At 33.7% G+C, this 22816-nt stretch overlaps 4 protein-coding genes across 4 annotated transcripts in view; 3 read left to right on the top strand and 1 right to left on the bottom strand.

Annotated features, from left to right (window-relative positions):
* Positions 1-22816, top strand: part of LOC11422231 (disease resistance protein RPV1) — a 112701-nt gene that overhangs the window by 50941 nt on the left and 38944 nt on the right. The window lies entirely within an intron of this gene.
* On the top strand, positions 395-3473 carry LOC120575849 (uncharacterized). The gene is made up of 2 exons (XM_039826567.1): positions 395-2122; positions 3031-3473. The coding sequence occupies exon 1, from the start codon at positions 744-746 to the stop codon at positions 1782-1784; it is 1041 nt and encodes a 346-aa protein (XP_039682501.1). The 5' UTR covers positions 395-743; the 3' UTR covers positions 1785-2122; positions 3031-3473.
* On the bottom strand, positions 8770-9186 carry LOC112422843 (uncharacterized). Its single transcript, XM_024786538.1, has one exon. It carries the CDS (start codon positions 9184-9186, stop codon positions 8770-8772), a length of 417 nt encoding a protein of 138 aa, XP_024642306.1.
* Positions 10333-11331, top strand: LOC112422844 (protein FAR-RED IMPAIRED RESPONSE 1-like). The gene has a single exon (XM_024786539.1). The coding sequence runs from the start codon at positions 10333-10335 to the stop codon at positions 11329-11331; it is 999 nt and encodes a 332-aa protein (XP_024642307.1).

Here is a 22816-nt window from a genome sequence, read left to right on the forward strand (position 1 = left end):
CAATAACAAAAACATATTGATGTAAATCATATATTCTTTAGAATAGTCTAGATACATTATAATCAAACTGATTTTTTTGTTTTTTTTTGTTTTTACACATGAGTCGAATCTGATAGATATTTGTGGAACATAAACCTAGGTTTAAGTCAATTGGGTTGTCCTCGACAGTCTTTGTTGGGACACTGAAAGGACATAGCGTCACGCAAGGGTACTTTCGTCCATCCAATTCAAAGAGAGTGGTTTTTGTTGGGAGAAGAGCAATTTTCAACAAATAAACCTGAAGTAATCCTAATATTGACTCGAACTTTTCTTCCAAGGCGTCGTCATCTTCTTCATCGCAACACAAGAAGCATGTCAATCCTCAGTCGATTGAAACTCGCAGGTACTCGTTGTTTCTTCTACTCTCTCTCTCATTAATTGCTTCTTGAATTTGTTATTGCTTTGTTACAATTCTGTTCTAAGAAAATTCTATTGCGCTTCTTAATTTAGCCTCACACAGAAATAATATATATGTTTAGTCTTGGCAAGGGACCAAATACTAACGTAACAGTTATCATATATATCGCGTGCTTGCAGCAACAATGAAGGGCTGTGAAAAGCTTGAAAATTAGTTGCCTGATCATATTATATCTTATATCTTTTCCAAGTTAGCTTTGAAAGATTTGGTGAAAACCAGTGCATTGTCCAAACAATGGATTCACGAATGGGGATTAAGGGTGGACCTTAACTTCGATCTCTATACCATGTCCGACTATAACACAGATCAAGACTTGTCACAAATCCGTCCTCTCTCTCAAATGTTTCACTTTCAATCTGAATTTGCCACAAGATTGGATCAATTTATGCTCCATTATAAAGGTGCCATCATCCGTTCCATTCGAGTAAAATTTCCATTATGTAATGAACATAGGGATGTCATTGATAGATTGATCTCCAAAGGAATTGCTAATGGTGCCAAACATATTGAACTTCTCTTCTCTTCTGAAACAACTAATACTACTATTTCTATTATGCCATACAGATTTTCCCTTATTCTCTTACTTGAGAATGATTCTGTGACCTATTTGCACCTACAAAACTGCCTCATAGACAAACGCAGATACTTCTCTGGATTAAAAAATTTGAGAACTCTTGTGTTGCAACAAGTTTTTGTGAAGAAGACACTCCTTAAGACTTTGTGTTCAAATTGCAACCACCTTGTTGACCTCACCCTTGATGGTTGTAAAATCACTTCCAAGTTGGTAATAAACAACCCATCATTGCTTCGTTTGAACATTGCTAATGTTGGGTTTTACCCTCGAAATCTTATTACTATCATTGCCTCAAGTCTCTTGTCCTTTGAGTATTCTTGTCTTAAAGAACATGTAGTACACCAAATGAACATTCAAGCTCCTATGTTATCCAAGTTTAGCTTTAGAGGTGCTTCGTTTTCAAAGCGTATAGGGTTATCTGGATTGACGAACGTAACAACAATTAAGTTTGATGCATTACTAATTGATCTATCCACAAACATCTTGCCTCATTTGTTTTCTGAATGTCCTCAACTTGAAGTTGTCACTCTTAAGAACTGCTTGTTCACAAGTTCAACACAAATTACCAATTCGAAGTTACGTCATTTGATCATACTTGATAGTGTTTGGGTGGATGACTCTCCTTCTGATATATCTATTGATGCATTAAATCTTTCATCCTTTGAATATACTGGATACACCACAAGGATAATTTCTTTTACGGCTCCAAGGTTATCGAAGGTTTTCTGGGATACATTCAGAGAGAGAGAATAGACCACACCTTTTTGATCCAATTGCAAGTTTACCACATATTGAGAATTTAGCTATGATCGTCGGCACTTTACAAGTGAGTCTCTCAATGATATTCCAACACTATAGTACATTCCAACAGTGTCTAGGTTTCTTTCCATTACATTTTTCACTAGCTGCTTTTAATTCACTTAAGTATCATTGTTGTAAACAAGTAAAGGAATTAGCGAAAGTCTTGGTTCGGTTTCAAAATCTTAGACAATTGGACTTACATATTGATGGAGCATGTGATCCTAGTATGGACTACTTTTGGCTTTTAGATATTGCAACGACTTCTACGCATCTCCAAAAACTTACTGAGTGTAAGTTATTCAAATTTTTTTTATTTTTTTGTCTTGAATGGAACTAGAAGTTTATTTTAAAACTTAGCTGCAGTACGATAGGTATTGTTTTTGCTATTTCCCAATTGAAACTAGACACATGTAAGAGTAGATAAATAAAGATGAATAATTTTTTTTTTCTTTTTAAATATCAACACTAACTTAAAATTCATATACTTTAAAATAAACAAATTTCTCTGAATGTTTTTTCATAATAGTAAATTAGATTTATTTAACCAAAAATCCCAAATCAATGATCAAACCTTTAATTGATATTGAAAATGGGTGAGAGACCGAAACGCATACAATTGAATTTGGGAGACCAAAAAGTTGGATTTTAAAATAGGGGATCAAAACTTTATTTTTCCTAAAACAAGGCAACCAAAAGTGCATTTAAGTCAAAAACCACTATCAAACAACTCTATTTTAGTCTTGTGTGTTTGTATGGAAGTTATACTTTATCGGTTTATAAATACACGTCGTAGTCAATCACTTCACATATGCTAATACACAACTTTGATAAATATCTTTAGTTATCCATGATAAAAAAAAATTATAACAGTTAGATATGTTATAAATATTCATTGGGACAAGTTGAACAAAATCTTATATACTAACATTAATGTTTATATATTAGGTAAAAATATATTACACATTATGAATGTGAATAATACATATTACCAACGTCAAAAAAGAAAGAAAGGATAGTACACATTATCAAATTGTTACATGTATCTTATAAGCTAATAGTTTGACCTTGTCAAACATAATATCTATCATAATAAGCAACATCGTATTTCAATTAAAATAATGAATAAGTTGTGGATTAGTTTTATATGCTAATGGAATTTTAAAATTCTCATAAATGTATCGTTATTTTTAATTTTCAGATTAAAAATCTTCATCCGGAACATTCACATATGGTTGGATTTAAGAGGCAGAAAAGCGAATATGAGGGGTTTTCTCATAATGTTTTGAAATATGTGGAGTTTCTCGGCTGTGTTTGCTCCATAAATGTTTTTGAGTTAGCTACTCATCTATTGAAGAGTGCAAATTCGCTTAAGAAAATGACTTTCCATTCTAGTGAGAGAGTCTATCTTGGAGGTGGTAGATGGACAACTTATTTTAATGCATGTGGTGGTGATTGTTGGTTAGGAAAGAATGTTATTCACGAGATGCTTAAGGATGAAGTAAATGAACAATGTCAGCTTATAATTCTGTAGTGTCATTTTTTCTATTTATAATGAGTTTTTACTACTATTATTATTTGTAATAAATCTTTTCTAAAAAACTTTGTATAATTTACTTTATTTATGAATTACAATATTTACTATTTTTTGGGTGTTTTTATTTTATACGAAGGAATCGTTAGAAATAGACATGTAGTTATTATTTGGTTGTGGGTTTGTTTGGTCACTGAACTTTGTTCGCATGAATTTTGATCTTAATCTCGATGCTATCGAGTCACTTTTAAAATGAGAAACCTAATCAACAATATTTGTAGGTGGTTTTGTTAACGTTATTTTACCATGCAAATTTTTTTTTTCTCCTATGAAGAAGACTCTATTTACATGTTTATGTAATCTAACACTGAAACAATATTGAAGCCCATTGCATAAAACATTAACTTCTTTTTTCCAATTCTCACTTGATGGTTACATGTGGTGTTAAGATTGATACGATAATTTTATCTTGAATCACATTCAAACAGATGGGTCTAAAGACCACGTTGTTTTCAATTTTTTTGTTGCCAAGAATACTATTGAGGAGGTTATTGTGAACACGGAAGCACCCTACTCCATAAATCTAATGTATGGCATGCTTACGGTGGCTTCATTCCTTCTGAGTGGCTTCATTCCATCTAATGAGTGGTGAGATATAGTATATTGTCATAATAAGATCGAACATATGGAAGTGACTTTCAGATTGTGACTTGGCTTGCACGTTACGCACATTTAAACAGACGGAGATGAAGACATCTTCAATCATTTTTATTGCAAAAAACTATACACACATACTCTTTAGATATTATTTGATAATTTGTATCGTGTTATTCTAGTTGGAATGATTTATATAATCGGTTATATCCCGGTGTAGGATGCATATCATGTTTGACACTGACACAATATGTATTTTGCGTATTTTGCTAGTGAATTGATGAGTAATTTTCTTTTTCAAATGACGAGGTGATGATATGGGGTGCTACGTGTATGAGAATATGACATTCTACAAGTGGATGGATGTATATCACTTATGACTTGTTTTACTTTTTGAAAAAGGATATGGATTTTGAATAATTTAGATTGTATTGGGTAGTTTGCATATGGTATTTGTGTAGTTTGGATGTGTACACCTAATAACTTGTTCTAGAAAATGAGGGAAATATTACGTTTGAATCTTATCTTAATAATATACAAATGTGAAGCTACAAATAGGAAAAAAAATTTGCCCCAATCCAATGTGTCAAAATTCTAAGCCTCCTACAATAAATCATCATATTTTATAATCTCATTTTACCATCACTTATAGTAATAGGGACAACAAAACCATAACAATTTCAAATTTACACAATAAAAATAACATCAAAATTCATTTTAGTTCATAAAAAATTGAATGTGTTAATTTCCCTCTAAGAAATGGCATTTTCAGGTGTGTTATTAAGAAAAAAACAAATGTTCAATTTGAAATGAGGCCCAACTATGCTAAGCCCAGCACTCAAACTCTCCTCTTTTCAAAATCATTCACTGTTTTCACGTTGGAAAATCTCTCTTTCACCTTGATAGTGAAAATTTTGCAGACAATTCTCATTACCCCACCTCACTCAATTCAAATTCAAATCATCAAATTCAATCCCTCACTCTCTCTTTCTTCTTCTCTTTCTACGAATTCAATCTCCCAGTCTTTCTTTTTCATCTTCTCTTTCTGTTTCTAAATTCGCAAATCAGAAATCAATATCCACAGTGATTATGAAGATTCGATTTGATGAAAAAGAGCATGACCGTTGCGAAGGTAAGAATTCTAAATCCATTTTTAGTTTTTGAACTCTTGATCCATGTTCATGTTCAAATTATAGAACCATTATCTTAATCTCTCACTCTCTCCCTCTGGTTTGTTGCTGTTGTTATAGTTAGAAAAACAATAACATCAAATCCATTTTTAATCTCTCATTCTCTCCCGAGTTATTAACTATTATTGATTGGAGTGGACTTGAGAGATTTTGTTTGTTTGTTTGTTTGATGAATTTTCCATAAATATACTTAGGCTACTGCAACTATTCCATCAAATTTAGTACTTATAGTTTCTTCATTTTTTTTTACTTTATAGCTCTACCTTGCCACCATTTTGAGAAGAGTAATCTGAAATTGAGAAGAGGAAAGTAAAGGTTGACATTGTGCTTCGTTTTCAACCTCATTGGCCTTTCTTTACACAATGTTAGTGGATATCTTCCTATAAACTGTTAATTTTATTTTTCATTAGAGGCTCTTCATATCCTAAGTTTTTATTGAATGTTTTTCATTTTGTATTTCTCTCTGTTTCACTAATTTCATGAACAGCTCCACTGCGTCGGAGCAATCGACACCATCTCTTTGAAACTGTTTCCCCATCATCATGAGTAAGTATTCATCCTTCATATTTTGTGCTCAAGTTCTTTATCTGATTTGTTGTGTTTTTTTCTTAGAAGTTGTGAAGTTGTTTGTTGTATCAACTAGAAACATTTATCAGTTTTGATATAATGTAACTAAATTTTGTGATTGAAAATAGAAATTGAAATTCCATTTGTGCTAAAGTTCTTTATCTGGTTTGTAATCTTGGGATATAACTACAGAAACATTTGGAATTTTTTGATTTTTTCTTGATAATTTGGATTGATTTCTTTTGATTGTTTATGGAAGTTTTTGTTTGAGCATGACATGTGGCTTCTGTCACGATTTTGGAGCATCTGCAAGTTAACATATAGATTTATACTGAGGGCCTCTGTAAATTGTAAGTCTTTTGATTACTTTGTGTCTGTTTCGAGTTCTAATTGTCAATGTTATAACTTATAGGTTCATTTATCTATTGAAGCATCTTAGGCATGTTTTGATGTCCTTGTTTTTTGGCTGTTTCGGTTCTATGAACTAAGGAAAGATCCTATCTGTAGTTCTCATTAAGCCTTTATTGCAACTCATGTGATGGATATGTATACTTCATTATACCTTCGGAGTCACTAGAGCAACTTAAATATAGATATTTTGTTGTATCACTAGTAATTAAAAGTATCATCTTGCTTATGTGCTATGATCAATGAAATATATTAGCATGATACGTACAAGTAATTAGATACTTTTAGTAGATCATCGTCATTTTTAAACTTAAAATTAGATTGATGGGATAGAACAAAATAACTATTGGTTTGTGGACAATCAACCCATGGGGATCAATGGAAGGTTACAAAGCTGAAACAGTATGTAAGGGTGGATTTGAGTTCACTATGATACGAAATTGCAACTGTTATGATGGGGTACATGAATAAGAACCGGTTTTCTTACATGCAACTGCAACTGTTATTTTTTTTAGTCTGAATATGTCCTTTGCAATCTTTTTTAGTGAAGTCTTATATAAATCGGGACATTAGATACACTTTGTTTATGGTCAAATATGTACAGACATACTTAATTTGATGTTAGGGTTGTGAAAAGATTTGATAGACTGTAATGTTGGCATTTACTATTAGTAGGATGTTAATTTATTTATTTTGGACAAAATTAATGGTTGTATAATGTTGGCACTTGCAATAGTCTATTGTTTATTAGAGGCCAACATTTTTTGTGCTTTTTAAATTGTTTTGATATCTTAGTGTTTAAGTGTTGATTAGGCTGCTATTTTTTCGTTTGCGAATATTTTCTATCACAAATTTAGTTTGGTTTCTATAGCTTGATGTTAAACCATTTATTTGTCTCTAACTTATGAAGCATGTGGATTAAGATCTATCTTGATGCTAAATCATATATTTTTCATTAAATTATGTCCATTTCGGAGTTTAAAAAGATCCCAACAATTATGGTATATTTTTGGGACAGATTGATGGACACAATTTGATCCCAAAGCTGAATATAAAAGGCAGTGGCTACCTAAGTCCTCAAAGTTGTTACATGAGTGGAAGTGTCCTGTTTATCACACACCACCTATTGTGCCTTAATTGGAGAATCATAGAAATAGTCTTATAAAAGACTTTAAACATTATTATTTGCTCAAGGTTTAGTCTTTTTTATACCCAATTTGGTTTACTGTGCCTACTGTGTATCTAATTCTTTATCAAATTTGTATATCATAAACCGATCCGATTAAACTTCTTAGAAGTGATAGTAACTAAAAGTATGATATAAAGGATTTATGATTCGTGGGAAGCATAACAAATACTTACTTATTTGTGAAGTAGATGTTGAAGCTATTATCGACAACGATTTTTGACTAAGTTCAAATTTTAATTGTGTAAGATTTTACTTTTTGATATATTTCTTTTAGTGTTTTGTTTTTATTAAGTATGAAGTTTATTTATTGTATAAAAAAGTCTGCATTTTATATTTATTGTAATAAGATGGCTTCTCAATTCATCTTTCAAAAAACACGAAGGATAACCTTAAGCACAATATTTGCCAAATATCTTAAGAATTGAATTCAACTTACCAAATAGTTATTTGTCGAATATTTAAGAATTGAATTCAACCTGTCAAATAACAAATGATAACACATTTCCGATAACTAAGTTTTCTTTTCCAATCACGTTAATAATTAATATTCTTTTTAGACAATTATTTATTATATTAGTATAAAATTATTTGAGTAAAGTTTTATCACCCGTGCTGTTTTATATCATGATACAAATAATTCATGATATGGTTGTATCAGTTCCTAAATATCGGAACAATTTAATTTTTGAATTGACTGCACCGTAACTATAATTTCATAGTGTTGAAGCACTTTGAAACACTGCAGTTTTAAAACTATTGTGCCCAAACATGTGCAGGATTGATGGCTCCTATCTCCAGTTAGTGAGAAATTGGTTTTGAAGTTTGTAGGGTTGATGGTTAGTGAGATTGGAGGATATAAAACAACATGTTTGTACCGATGGTTGATGCTTTCATGTCTTACTTCAACAGGGGTAGGACATTACTTTAATAACCAAGTATATGGATTTAAATGGAGTTGTATGGTTCATATTAACTACAAAGACTATGATTCAAACCCGGGAGACTATATGTATTAGATTTAATATCAAAGTCTTATATTCCTCAAACATGGGGCTATAGGTATTTAATTTATGTTTCTATTGATAATGAAGGTACAATCATGTGGATTTTAACATTTGTATTCAATATATTGGATTTATCTTTATTCATTTAATTTTTTTTGAAGAAATCAAAATGGAATTAAATAACACACTAAATAGCAGTCCCCAAGCACAAGGTGTGCCTAGGAAACCACTAAAAGTTACAAGAATTTAAATAATACACCAACCAGAGATAACACTAGCTAGCCAAGCCTAAACAAGCAAAAGGGTCTGACCACCATCTCTGCGTACCATAAACAAACACAACATTTTTAGCTTTAAGCCACCCCAAAGATAACAATTTAACCTTATCTAACAATTAAGGGACAAGAAGAACGGACTTATTGAAAAGACGGTTGTTACGTTCACTCCACAAAACCCAAGAACACAAAAGCCAAATAAGTTGTAAGAACGATCTTTTAGCTTTACCAACACCTGCCAAATGAGTAAACTGCACCAGATGATCTGTAATGATAATAGAGTCCACTCCTAAAATACCAATCCAATCGCGCACCTGCTGCCACAGAGATGCAAACGTATTATAAGATAAAAATAAATGATCAGCTGTCTCCACATGACCGCAACCAGACACACAAAAGATATCATTTGCGGAAATAACACCACGAGTCGCCAGGTTAGCTTTCGTTGGTAAACGATCTTGAATAAGCCGCCGCGCAAAAACTGAAACCTTCAAAGGAACCTGAGGATGCCACACCAACTCAAAAGGTAATCCCATCTGAGAATCCTCCCCTATCGTCAACAAATCATATGCATCTCTCACAGAATATCCCTCTGCAGTATCCGGAAGTCACTCTTAAATTATTGATGAAATATATTATATATATCAGTTCCTAAATATCGGAACAATTTAATTTTTGAATTGACTGCACCGTAACTATAATTTCATAGTATTGAAGCACTTTGAAACACTGCAGTTTTAAAACTATAGTGAGAAATTGGTTTTGAAGTTTGTAGGGTTGATGGTTAGTGAGACTGGAGGATATAAAACAACATGTTTGTACCGATGGTTGATGCTTTCATGTCTTACTTCAACAGGGGTAGGACATTACTTTAATAACCAAGTATATATGGATTTAAATGGAGTTGTATGGTTCATATTAACTACAAAGACTATGATTCAAACCTGGGAGACTATATGTATTAGATTTAATATCAAAGTCTTATATTCCTCAAACATGGGGCTATAGATATTTAATTTGGATAATGCTATTGACAAACTCTCTGTCAAACTCTTTTTAACACACTCCCATATATGAAGCCACGTCACCCTTTTTTGATAGTGGTCTACCGAATCACCCGTTCTTCAAGTTGAAAAGAAATAATTTTATTTTTATTTTTATTTTATATTGTGGCATTTAACTGCTATCACGTTTGTCCACAATTCCCGTAAAAATAGACTCTTTCTTCCACAAAATATACCTTGGCGCCATCTATCTATATTGTAAAATCTTCTCACCGCTGCACTCATTGCAACATTTGTTTCAAAGCCACGTCCACCAAATTTCTATGTTACACTAGTGCAATATGTTATCATCATCTCTTAAAAGTAAGGTAAACATTACTTGTTAGTATGGTACTTGATGGAACTATAAATATATAAATATAATATATTAGCCTTATAATATATATGTGGGATTTAGGCAATTAGTTTTAGATCTTTATCTTTGTACACATTCATCGTTACCAACTTCCCCAAATAAATTCTTTTTAATGTTTATTTTATTTATTACATTATGTCTAATTCCTTGTTGCTTTGAGTTATCATTACTTGTTATATATATATATATATATATATATATATATATATATATATATATATATATATATATATATATATATATATATATATATATAGGAATTAATGGAAGTTGTTGATGGGAATGGAGAACATTCTATTGATGGGAATGAAGAGCAAGCTATCAAGGAGATTGATGACAATGATTCATGTACCGTTGATTTAGAGGCTAACGGTGGTCAAGAGCCTAACATTGGAATGAAATTTGATTCACAAGAAAATGCTTATTCGTTCTACACTCATTATGCTAAGTCAGTTGGGTTTGGGATATCAATTAAAAATAGCTGTCGTTCAAAGATTTCTAGAGAGTTTATTGATGTAAGTTATGCTTGCACGAGATACGGCAAGAAGCGAGAATCTAGTTCACAAAATCCACGTCCTTGTTTGAAGGTGGGATGTGAGGCTAGTTTATGTGTTAAAAGAATTTGTGATGGAAAATGGATTGTTCATAGCTTCATTAAAGACCACAATCACAAACTTTTTCCAGCATATGCACATTATTTTCCTTGCCATAGAGGAATCAATAAAGCTCAAAAGCATTCTATTGAAACTTTGCACCATGTTGGAGTGAGAACAAGCAAATTTTTTGCCACAATGGCCAAAGAATATGGAGGATATGAAAACATTGGTTGCTTGGAGAAAGATGTAAGAAACCATTTAGATAAAGGTCGGCGTTTGGCTTTAGAATCTGGAGATGCAAATGCAATGTTGGATTGTTTTATGCTCATGCAAGAAGAAAGTCCAGGATTCTTTTATGCAATTGATATGGATGATGAGGGTCGCATGAAAAATGTATTTTGGGTGGATGCAAAAGGTAGAGAAGACTATCAAGAGTTTGGAGATGTGATTTCATTTGATACTACATATATCACAAATAAGTACAAAATGCCATTTGCTCCTTTTATTGGTGTAAACAATCACTTTCAATCAAGGTTACTTGGCTGTGCATTACTCTCAGATGAGACTAAGAACACTTTCATATGGTTGATGAAAATATGGCTTAGAGCAATGGGTGGAAAACCTCCAAATGCAATCATAACTGATCAAGATAGAGCAATGAAATAGGCTATTAAAGAGGTATTTCCAAATTCTCGACATCGATTTTGTCTTTGGCATATACTTAGAAAGGTGCCTGAGAAGCTTAGTCATGTTTTAAGAGATGACGAAGACTTCATGAGATATCTCAACATATGCATATATAAGTCTTGGTCAAAACAACAATTTGAAGATAAATGGCATGAAATGGTGGAAAAATTTGATCTATTTGGAGATGATTGAATTCACTCTTTATATGAAGAACGTGAACATTGGGTTCCTGTTTACATGAATGATACATTTTTTGGTGGCTTGTCAACAACTCAAAGATCAGAGAGCATTAATTCTTTTTTTGACAAATATGTATGTAAGAAAACAACATTAAAGGAATTTGTCGAAAAATATAAAGTTGCTTTACATGATAGAGAAGAGGCGGAAAAGCAAGCTGATTTTAAGACATGGCACAAGCAACGTGTTCTTAGGACTCCATCACCTTTTGAGAAGCAAATGTCGAGGATATATACACATAAATCGTCAAGAAATTTCAAGTTGAAGTTTTGGGATTATCTGGATGTCGTATTGTGAAAGAGCATAATGATAATCTTACTGCCACTTTTACAATTTTCGACTTTCATAAAAATGACGAGTTTATTCTAGAGTGTGATGTCTCGAAGAAGGAAATATCGTGTCTATGTCGCTTTTTTGAGTATAATGGGTATCTTTGTAGACATTCATTGATGGCATTCCAAGTTGTTGGTGTCTGTGTTGTCCCATCACACTATATTTTAAGAAGATGGACCAAGGATATTAGAAGCAAGCATCATACAAGGATAATGAAAAAAGATGTGTGTTCTAGTAAGGAGAGATATGATTCTTTATATCAAAAGGCTATTGAATTTCTCGAAGAAGGATCGCTAAGTTTTGAGAGTTACAATTTGGCTTGCCATGCACTTGAAGAAACTTTGAAACAATGTGCAACTATCAACCGTTCTTTGAAAATCGACAAGGAAAAAGTTGGTCAGAGCAGTTTACGTGTGAAGCTAGTGCGTGATCCTAAAAGAGCAAATACAAAAGGGGCTCCAAGAAGAATAAAGAGTGGGATCGAGAGAGGTCGTAAGAGAACATCTAGTTGTAAAGTAAAAAAGGTTAGAAGTTTTTAACTTCATCAAATTTGTATAATGTTTTTTTTCTTTCTATTTTAGCATTATTTCTCATTGTTATGTATTTGTTGTGATTTTAAGTCTGCTACTGTACAAAGAGAAGCAGTAAATACCCCAAATGTTCTCAATGATGAAGTAACAGTTGCATTGCCAAGAATGGTATGACACATTATTCTTAGGTGATTTAATATTTAGTTAGTAGATACATTTTGAGTTTTCAACTAATTGTCTTTTGTTTTCTTATTTTCACAGGAAAATCATCAGGGTTGAAGGAGCTAAGAATGTTGTTTTAGAGACTTGTTTGATATACTTTTGTAAAGACTATATGATGATTCAATTGGATTTGATAATGTTGATGTGATAATCAACTAGACATCTTTATGTACCAGTTTATGAACCTTTTATTTTACTGATGTGGTTTTCTTTAAATAAAAGACCTATTAGGATTTAGCTATGTTGATATGATGATCAACTAGATTTGTTTATTGTTTGCTGTTTCTGTTCAGTTTGGCGGTGTTTTTCCGGGGCGTTACGCGTACGGGCGGCGCTTTTGTTTTGTTGCTTTTGGCAGCTTGGCCTCAAATAAAATTTCCCTGATTCAAAAAAAGTAGCAGTCGACTTAAACCAATTGGCTATGTTTCATGTTTGTATCTAGCAGTGGACTTAAACCAATTGGCTATGTAACTCACTTGTTATCGGTCTAAAAAAAATGTTACTCACTTGTTTTTAAATAATTTTTTTGGAAGGCAAAATTTATTAATAAACTAACCCAAACACAAGATGTGCAAAGGATTATATAAAGTACAAAGATACAACCATCAATTACACATACTTTACATGTCTATCTCTAAATAAAGCTCGATGAAAACAAAAAACCAAAATTAATCAATACCTATGAAGCACAGATGCATAACAAAAACTAGAAACAACACGAACACAAGCACATGGACACCGATAATAATTTGTAAACATCACATAATTCAATATAATTATATGTGTCTCTGTCAAAAATCGACGCGTGTCTGACAACGAGACACGCTAATCGAGGAGTATCCGTGCTTCATAAACCAATACATTAATCCTCCAAAAGCAAAGATAGCAATACTTATGAGATTCTCTCCCTGTACAAAAATTTATATTAGCTAGATAAGTAAGATTAATGATCAAGCTGTTGCTATCAGTCCATCTAATAACTCAAACTCCTCTAGTAACATCTCCACAAACTTAAGATAAAATTCAATCACAAACTTGAGAGCCTAGCAACAACTCAAACATATTAAGCAGAGTTCACCAATCCGGATACTTCATCCTCTTTTCAATGTCCTTTTGCATTTGCATTTTGTTGGTGTGCTGCTACTAGATTTGTTGCTACATGCTGTACCTACTGCTTTTGTTGCTACTTAAGTCTTAATTTGTATTTTGATGTTGTTGCTACTGTTTTTGCATTCAATTTACAATTAAATCATGTAAAATTTTGGATTTGCATTCTGTTTGTTTGAGATTTGCATTATATTTGCTGATTGCTTGCTATATCATTTACAACTTCTAGATTTTTGTGGAAATTATGTGTTTTATGAAGATTGGTACTATTATTAAGTTGGCTGAGCCTTCAAACGAGAATCGTGAACGAGAGCTTCTTCATCTTCTTCTAGCATCATAGCAATGGAAATCGGAATTGATTATTTGATAACGGTGAAACGGTTTGAAGAACGGTTATGGAAAATTGAACGGTAATAGAGTAATAGAGAGAACATGGTTATGCAGCACTCAAGTGAGGGGGTCTCAAAGTTACCCATGGTTATGGAGAATTGTACGGATCGAACTTTTCCATTTTTTTCTTTTCTTTTTCTTTTTCATTTATTTAATCACTATGATGTATATGTGGCTTTTTCATGGGGGCCTCAAAGTTGCATAAGGGAGTAAAGTTAGAGGGTTGGAAAGTGGGTTTTTTTAATAGGGGATCAAAATCGCAATTATTGCAAGTTATTTTATTTTAGGAACAAATATTTGAAAGATGGAGTCTTGGAGCAAAAAAAAAGGAGAATTGGAGCTAATTCGTGCCAAAAATATGAAGATCTGATACAAAAATATCTTGTGCAAAGAATTTGAAGATCTTGTGCAAAAATATAACAAGTGGCGCACCCCTTTTACCCTTTTGCTGCTTTTGTTTCTTCGACAAAGCTGCCTATTTTAGTATTTCAGACCTAGAGCCTATGGTTTCTAGTGCAACACTTTAGTGATTTAATTCTTGGGGCTCAAGTCAATGTTAGACTATAAATAGATCAGTCATCTAGTTTGTAAAACCATCTTTTGTTCTTGAAATAATAAGTGACAATTGTTTTCAATAAAAAGATCAACCTTTATTTTATGTTCTTCTTCTTCTTCCTCTTCTTCTTCTTCTTCTTCTTCTTCTTCTTCTTCTTCTTCTTCTTCTTCTTCTCTTCTATGTCTACAATGAACGTGAGTGAGTAGACTCTTCTTGTCTTGGGATTGTTGGATAAGTCTAGTGATGTAATCCTAATCAAACCAAACCATAAACCCTAATTTTATATAAATCCACTTTCTAATCTAATTTCACCGTTTTGATAATGAATTAACAAATACCAAACTCATAAAGCGAACGCGGAGGGATAGTATTTGTTAATTCATCATCACAAATATCAATTCATAAAGCGAACGCGGAGCTTTGATATTGGAACAAGTGAAATTAGACAATGATTGCGAAATATGAGAATAGTCTAGCAAACCTTGAGACACATAAAGTTTCGTTCTTCAAGGATTCTAATAACAATCAACCATGAGAATAGGCGTGGTTGCTAGAGGAACACACTCAATGATTTTGAGAGAAACTTTGATACGCTTAAGAGAAACTTGTCTTTAGAAAGTAGGTCCAATATAAAGTTTAGGTTTAGGGTTTGTTTGTGAAGGAATTGTCACTATGACGAACCAATAATCCCAAGGCGCTTTTATTTTATTATTGTTATTTTCTTTTAATTAAACAAAAATACAACTTTTTACCTTCTAAACTTTCAATCTAATCATTGTTAAAAGTTAATTGAATTCATAACTCCATGTAGGAATGATACTCTTTTTATTACTTCGATAGAACCGTGCACTTGCGGTTTTAATCATCACCCCTGAAGTTGAGGAACACTTGGTATGTGAGTCCATAGGAAAAGGATGAGGTAGACGAAGGTGATTGAATAGCCATATATAACAACTACGCAGAAATGGAAATAAGAATATAGTTCAAGAATGAAGAATATATTAATTGGTAAGGATTTGGCACACTTGCCTAATCCGCACATCTGAACCCATAAAAGGTTTAGAAGGTTGTTCAGAAGTTTCATCAGAACAAACCCATAAATCAATGTGCATACCAAGAACATGCAAGAACATACGTGATATGAACATATCATATGCAGAAAAGGATTTCAACTCTATGGTAATTAAATGATTAATGGACTTTGATGTTCTTGGTATTTAACATATGTTCTTAAGTGATTAACTCAGACATGAACAAGGTATAAATCAAACCAAGATTCAAGTGATCAAAGAACATTAAAGCTTATGAACCCAATAATAGTTCAGAAGGTTAGTTAGAGTTTAGAAGGTTCGAAGATATTTCAGAAGGTTGTTCTAAAGGTTTATCAAGAATAAGCCCATAAATAAATTTACATTATCAAGAACATACAAGGCTCACATGTCATAAAAGAAAGTGCATAAAAGTACTATTGAAGTAGATAAAATAGTCACAAGGAAGGGGGGGTTTGAATTGTGACCCTTTAAAAATTAAACCTGTAACTTAAAATTGATTCTCAAGTTGAAACTTGGAATGGTTAAGTTAAAAAGCAGACTTCAGAACGTTCTGATGTCTGATTGCAAAAACAGTTTAATAAAGTAAATGTGTTTGTGTGTGTTGTGTATGCAGTAAGTAAAGAGTATAGGGAAGAGAGAATCAACACACGGAGAGTTTATAGTGGTTCCCCCAATGTGGGTTAGTCCACTCCTCACAATCTTGTGAGAGTTTCCACTATGATGCTTGAGATAACCTCTCAAATCCTGCACCTTACAATCTTTGTTCACCTGAACAGTTACAATTCTGTATTCTCTAAGCCTCAGCAGGCTTGCACCTTGTTGCTAAGTTAACCACTTAGACTTTTACAAACTCAGCTCAAACTAACACTTTAGTACCCCTAAAGCTAGATGAGATTTGTTTTTCTTCTTGCTAAGTTTCCCACTTAGACTTTTGCTCCTTCTGCTCAAACTAACACTTTAGCACCTCTAAAGCTAGATGAGACTTTCTTTTCTTCTTGCTAAGTTACCCACTTAGACTTTTGCACCTTTAGCTCAAACTAACACTTTAGTACCCCTAAAGCTAGATGAGACTTTACAACATGTTTGAAGCTTGAATGATTGAAATCAGACAAGAGAAGAAGGAAGGAAGTGTTATCTTTAAAGAGATAACAAAGAGTATTGATGTGCACTAAGGAAACAAGAGCCTTAGAGATTGATCAATTTCAATTTGCAAGAGCTTCAAACAATCAAGTTGTTTTCTTGTATGCTTTGCAATTTGTGTGGAGTTTGAATGTTTGACAATCAAACAGAGGAGGAGGAAGAAGAAAGTTATCTTTGCACGAGATAACAAAGAGTATCGATTTGCACTAAGTAAACGAAAGCCTTAGAGATTGATCAATTTCAGTTTTGCAAGAGCTTCAAACAATCTTTGTTGTTTTCTTGTATGCTTTGCAATGGTGCAAGTTTTGCTAATGCCTTGATCTCTATTTATAGAGTCTTTGGGCTCATATAGCCGTTTTAGGATGTCCAATGGTGTTATGCCATATGTCCTGGGTCCCACAAGCTTTAACTTGAAATACTGGGCAAACATTCTGATCTCTGATGAACATCAGAATGTTGTTGTGTTCATGATGATCTTCATCTAGGTTCATCATGTTCTTCATCTGGGTTCATCATGTATGAATGAACACATGAAGTTCTGGGCTATGCATATGTTTTTCATATGAAATTCTGGACAATAACCAATGTATGGACTTTTCTTCATACATCAGAATGTTCCTTTCCCAGATTTTGTCTTGGAACCGGTGCAGGAGGATTTAGTGGGATTCTGCATCTTCATGCCCATGCTTTGAGGGATTGTGTGGTCCTTTTACTGTACCAACTCCCATATGTGTCTATCTCTTGTTGATCAAGACATATTTGCTTTTTGCTTTTCACCTACTGTACTGTTCATAAAGTAAGCATGTGCTGAGCTGAACATTCTGACCATCAGAATGTTTAATATTCATGATGTTCTTCATCTGGGTTCATCAAGGATGAATGTCTGATGAGTTTCTGGGTCCATCCAATACGTGACATGAGATTTGTTCAAGTTTTATCCTTCAAAAGTTACTTCTCCATATGCATCAAAAGTTGCTTGAAAAAGTAGGATAAAGTTGATTCAAATCTGTCTTGGATTTGGTGCAGGAGAGAGAGGATAGTGGATCTGCAATCTTCAGGCCCATGCTTCAAGGAGATTTGCTTGATTCATCTCAGAGTACACATTATCTCTGATGCAAGATCTCATTTGCTAGCTTTTTCCATCTTTCCACCAACTACACTGTTCATGGCTGGAAGCATGTGCAGAAGTGAACATTCTGATCTCAGAATGTTCCATTTGTTCTTACTTTAGGTTGATTGATAAGACTTAACTTTTAATGTAATCAAACCTAATAGTAAGATACAACTGAAGTGCAGTGAATGCATCATCTAGGACAATATTCTCTTTGGAATATTCCTAGTACTTTAATGTTCATAGTCTTGGATGAACATTAAAGATCCTTTTGACATAGATCCTTGTCCATGCCTTTATTTGTTGATAGATCCATGCAGATGTACTTTTCTGGACCTTTTATTCATGTCAAGTGTACTTGCATGCTCTTCATGTTCTTGATAAATCTGAGTTGCTTCTGAACAACCTTCTGAACTGGGTTGCTTCTGAACAACCTTCTGAACTGAGTTGCTTCTGAACAGGGTTGCTTCTGAACGACCTTCTGAACTCTCATCAGAACGTTCTGATCAACTTTCTGATCAACATTCTGAACTAACTTTCTGAACTTCAGAGTTAGTTCATGGATTCAATGTCCTTTGATTTTATGCATCTTGGTATGATTCAAACCTTGTTCCTATCTTAGTGAAAACACTCAAGAGCACAAGTTAAATACCAAGGAATGAATCAAAGTCCATTTAATCCTTAATCATTAAAGTTTATTATCTTTAAAATTAATTAGGGATTTTGCCTCAACAACTATGACTTTAGATCAATCAAGGATTACATGCATTAATTTGGATAAAAGTCAAAAGGAATACTCTTCTAAGAAAATCATCCTAGATGTTATGCATAGTGCACCTCATTGATGCCCTTCATTCAAGTTCACTATTAATATTTGATAGCATCAGATGAAGATCATTAAGATGATCACAAATATTCTGAAGTTCAAAAGGTCGTTCAGCTACATGCTTTATCTGACAGAAAGGTATAATAGGTGAAAAAGCAAAAAGCAAAAGCAAAATGCAAGATCAATTCAGATTCAATTATAATTAGACACATAAGGGAGCATATACGTTCAGTATCAGCAAAATCCCTATAGCATGGGCATGAAGTGACAACTCCACTTTCCTCTCTCCCGCACAAGTTCCAAGACACATCTACAAAAGCTTTGGTCCAGCAACATTCTGAAGTATGTATGAAGAACAAAGTTCGTGGACAAACCCATAATTTATCTAACATTCATAGGATGAGCCCAAACACTCATCTAACATTCATTCATATAAACCTAGGAACTTCATGAAGTTCATATCCGGATGAACACAACAACATTATGAAGTATCCTGATGAACCCATGAACATTTTGAAGTTCATAATGTTGATCAAGACTTTTAAGCAAAAGTTTCCAAATCTCAAGACATGTGGCACAAGGCTATTGGACACGTCATAATAACTACAAGAGGTCAAGAAACTCTATAAAGAAGGGGAAGACTCTGCATTGAAACACACAACTTAAAATCCTATTTAAACAACTTATTAAAAGTTTTTATAGCTTCATAGTAAAAATGATTACACAAATCAACTCTAAATATTCCTAAAATCTTAAAGAGTGTGTAACAGTTCTCTCTTATATTTTCAATGATAATCTTTTGAAGGTGAGAAAAACACAAGAAGGGGGGGGGGGGGGGGGGGGGTTGAATTGTGTTTTCTTTTTCTCTCTAAAAATTCTTCTTCTGATAAACCTTCAGAAGCAGACTGTGAGTGCTTCTGATGAAATGATCAGAATCAGATATGCAGCGGAAAGAACAGAGCAGAGAAAAGAAAAACAAAGACACAAGCAATTATCCTGGTTCCTTCCACAACACGGAAGTAGTCCAGTCCCCCTTGCACTTCCAAGGAGATTTCACTATAATCACAAAGATTACAAATGCTCAATACTATCAAAGTATGAGACTTCACAAAACTGCTCAAGCACACACGCAAGAGTCTTCCAATGCTCAAGCACTAAGCAAGAGACTTCTAATGCTCAAGCACGCAGGCAAGAGACTTCTAATCAAACAAAAATACAGAGAATTGAGTTTGACTTGAACACTTGATATACAATCAGTGGTGTTCTCAATACAATACAATAAAGACTCTAGACTTTGAATTTCTAAGATGTATCAAATCAGTGCAGAAATTCAGTGTGCTTTGTAGAATCAATTTGACAGAGTTTTGGCGCTTTTGAACTTGTATATCTCTCTATCTTTTATCTTCAAGTCTTCACTCCTTTATATAGAGGTGTGAAAGAGACGTTGAGATAATCAGCACGTCTAAAGAGTCGTTTGAAATCCTTTGATCATTCACCAGTGATCCTTTGCCTGATTTGGGTGTAGTCCTTTGAAGGATTAGCTTCAAATTCATTCCCATCTTGAAGGCACAAATTCTGCAGGCATAGCTGTTGTCTTGTCTTGTAGCGTGGACAAAGCAGAGTAGTGGAGGTAGTGGTTGTACACTTGTACTTTGTCAACTCTGTTAACGAAGGACAACTGCTCAGAGCTATCCAAATGACCGTTGATACCTCCCTTTCAATTCTTCGTTCTTCTTAGATAAGGTTGAAATGAGAAACAGCTACTTTGGATCTTCAGTTTGAATATAGGGATTAAATGTAGCTTCTGGTGATGATATAGCTTCTGATGAAAAACTTTGCTTCTGATGACCTTCTGCTTCTGATGACGTCATCACTTCAGAAGCACTTTGAACTTCAGGAGCGGTTTTCTTCAGATGCTTGGAATTCTTTTTGCTTTTCATTGTTCTTCCAGAACCTGTTGAAATTACTTGACTAGCATTTGGTCCTGTACACTTGAACAATAATTAGTAATAACCAATTGACAATTTTTAATACCTTGTTATCATCAAAACTCAATAAGGTTCATTGTGAAACATATTTTGTTCCAACAATCTCCCCCTTTTTGATGATGACAAACACTAGTATTTAAAATGTTCAATTGTTGTTGATCTAATTAATAAGTTGACTTCTGGGATAGAGGTTTGTAAGCTCCCCCTGAGTCTAATAGATCTTTAAGGTGAGGTTTGTAAGCTCCCCCTGAGTTCTATTCTTATTAATTAAATTTCAATAAAATATTCATAAAAAAAATAACATCAGAAGTATTTAAAAAGGTTTTGAAGTGGTTATAGTGGGGCTCAGTGCCTTATAAATACTATACATTTACTCCCCCTTTTGTCATCAACAAAAAGAATAAAAACAAAAGAAAGAGTAGCAGAGCATATAACCATATAAAAGCATAAGAAGTATCAGAGCAAGAAGTATCAGAGCATAAGACATTAAAAACAATAAATATCATCAGAGTTAAAACAATAGAACATATGATTTAAAAACAATGATAATATTTATAAAGGAAGGTTAAGATACAAAGATAAAGCTACTAAGAACAAAAGTAAAAAACAAGCTAGAGTTGGGTGTGCAACTAAGGTTGGGCTTGCTTATACAACTGTTCTAAGAGATACTTGATCTGATCATCCTTCTTCTGAAGTAGCTCATCCTTTTCCCTTAATTTCCTTTTATGCCCAGCATGAATTCTTGCAGCCCTTGTGATGTATTCTTCTTCTGGATAGTAAGGAGTGATGTCCAGCAGAGGCACAAAGTTCAGCTCTTTCTCCTTAGCTGCTTCATGCATATCATCCAATAGCTTCTTCAGCATAGCAGAGTGAGATGACACACATTTAGTTCTGAGCTGATCCAGCAGCTCATCAAAGCTCTTCTGTAGATCCATCCACTGATCATAATAGTGAATAGGAGGTACAGGAACTGTTCTGCGAAGAATCAGTGCCTGAATCTCATCACTAAGTCTGATCAGCTGTTCCTCTATATACTCAGACTCTAGGATATGGTCAGGGATGGGTGAGGGTTCAGTTTGAGTTGCATTTGATGTGGAAGGTTGGTCAGAAGTTAAGTCTATTATAGTAGGTGAATCTGGTTGTTGTTGTTATGTTGTTTGGTCAGAAGGTATTTGTTGTTGTTAGTTAGAGTCATGATGTTCATGAACAGACTGTTCAGAAGCACCAAGCTCTTGGTCAGGAGTTGTTTGTTGGTCAGGAGCAACTTGTTCAGAATCAAATTGTTCCTGAACAGTTTGCTCAGGGATGGTTTGGGTTTCCGTTTGGGTTTCCAAGGCAGTCTTTTCAGGGACTGTCTTAGAGGTCTTTGTGGGTGTTGGTTGCATTTCACCACCTAGATGTTTTTCTAAGTTGTGAAGGGTTGAGGATTCTTGGTGTTGGGGGTTTTTGAAGTAGTTGCTTCTGAAACTGCTTCAGAGGCTTTTTGTGGAGTTGGGTTATTTGGTGAGTTGGTTTGGGTAGGTTCTTGGTTAGGTTGAGGGTTGATTTCAGGGTTGGTTTCAGGGTGAAGAATACTAACTACTTCTGGTATTTCTGGATAAAGTGGATGATCAGCAGGCAAATTGAATGTTTCACAGATTTTAATCCTGTTTTTAGAAAATTCAATTTGGGTCTGCTCAAAATCAAAAGTTCCAGAGTCTGTTAGTTTTGTGGGTTTGGTGTTGAGTAGGTTATCTATGTTTTTGTTCAGGTTAGGTTCATCAGATTCTGTGGATGAATCTGATGAGGGTGAAGAGGGTAGAGTAGGAATCTGAGTACATGAGGGAACATGAGATGTATTACCTGAAGAATTAGCTTTAGAAGAAGCTTTTGTAGAAGGATCTGAAGATGATGCTCCTGCAGCTTGCTTATTCTTCAAGGCTTGAGTCAGCAGGGATGCTCCAAGCTTAATGGATTCCACATCAGAAGCCAT

The sequence above is a fragment of the Medicago truncatula genome, chromosome 6 (assembly GCF_003473485.1).
Source record: "Medicago truncatula cultivar Jemalong A17 chromosome 6, MtrunA17r5.0-ANR, whole genome shotgun sequence".
In the NCBI taxonomy this organism is placed as follows: Eukaryota; Viridiplantae; Streptophyta; class Magnoliopsida; order Fabales; family Fabaceae; genus Medicago; species Medicago truncatula.

What these genes read in the sequence shown, in the direction of transcription:
- LOC112422843 (XM_024786538.1), bottom strand. Translation starts at nt 9,186, where the DNA reads ATGGGATTACCTTTTGAGTTGGTGTGGCATCCTCAGGTTCCTTTGAAG.
- LOC120575849 (XM_039826567.1), top strand. Translation starts at nt 744, where the DNA reads ATGTCCGACTATAACACAGATCAAGACTTGTCACAAATCCGTCCTCTC.
- LOC112422844 (XM_024786539.1), top strand. Translation starts at nt 10,333, where the DNA reads ATGGAAGTTGTTGATGGGAATGGAGAACATTCTATTGATGGGAATGAA.